The sequence below is a fragment of the Trachymyrmex cornetzi genome, unplaced genomic scaffold (genome assembly GCF_001594075.2).
Source record: "Trachymyrmex cornetzi isolate Tcor2-1 unplaced genomic scaffold, Tcor1.1 C3746738, whole genome shotgun sequence".
Lineage (NCBI taxonomy): Eukaryota > Metazoa > Arthropoda > Insecta > Hymenoptera > Formicidae > Trachymyrmex > Trachymyrmex cornetzi.
In genome coordinates this window covers 1-463 of record NW_017293519.1, presented here as the reverse complement: position 1 = coordinate 463, position 463 = coordinate 1, and the positions used below count along the sequence as shown (strand labels likewise).

The following is a 463-nucleotide window of genomic DNA, read 5'->3' as shown; positions in this document are numbered from 1 at the left end:
CAGCAATATTCGGCAGACTGCTTGGTTTAGATGCCCATTCAAATAGTTCGTGAGCTGTTGTTATTTGCTCATGAATTGGCCGTTGAAGACTTACTCTCGCCGCAATTCTTTTCACTGTTCCTCCAATTCCATCACACGGTCCTTTACCGTGTGCTGTAGCAAAATAATGCCATTCAGCATCTAAGTTGAAATCCTTTTTGTGGTAATAAATATTTACGAAGTTCTTGAAGTTTTTAAATTGTTGCGGAGCACCATCAGAGAAGTAAACAATTTTAGTTGCATTGGAAAACGATTCTTTTAGAAAATCGTTAATAATTTTAAGATACACATGCACAGCAATTGCGTCATGATTATTGCCATCAGAAATTATGACTAAACTTCGATGCTTCAGTTCGCTGTTCTGTTTGTAATACATTACAACTGGAAAAATCGTTGCTTGATTATTATTCCAATGAAATCCCGG

At 36.7% G+C, this 463-nt stretch overlaps 1 protein-coding gene across 1 annotated transcript; it reads right to left on the bottom strand.

Annotated features, from left to right (window-relative positions):
* Window positions 1–4: 4 nt before the first annotated feature.
* Window positions 5–457, bottom strand: LOC108768312 (uncharacterized; the record flags this gene model as incomplete). Its single annotated transcript, XM_018519033.1, has 1 exon — window positions 5–457. A coding segment is annotated over exon 1 (411 nt), but the record flags the coding sequence as incomplete, so codon positions are not given.
* Window positions 458–463: the final 6 nt, after the last annotated feature.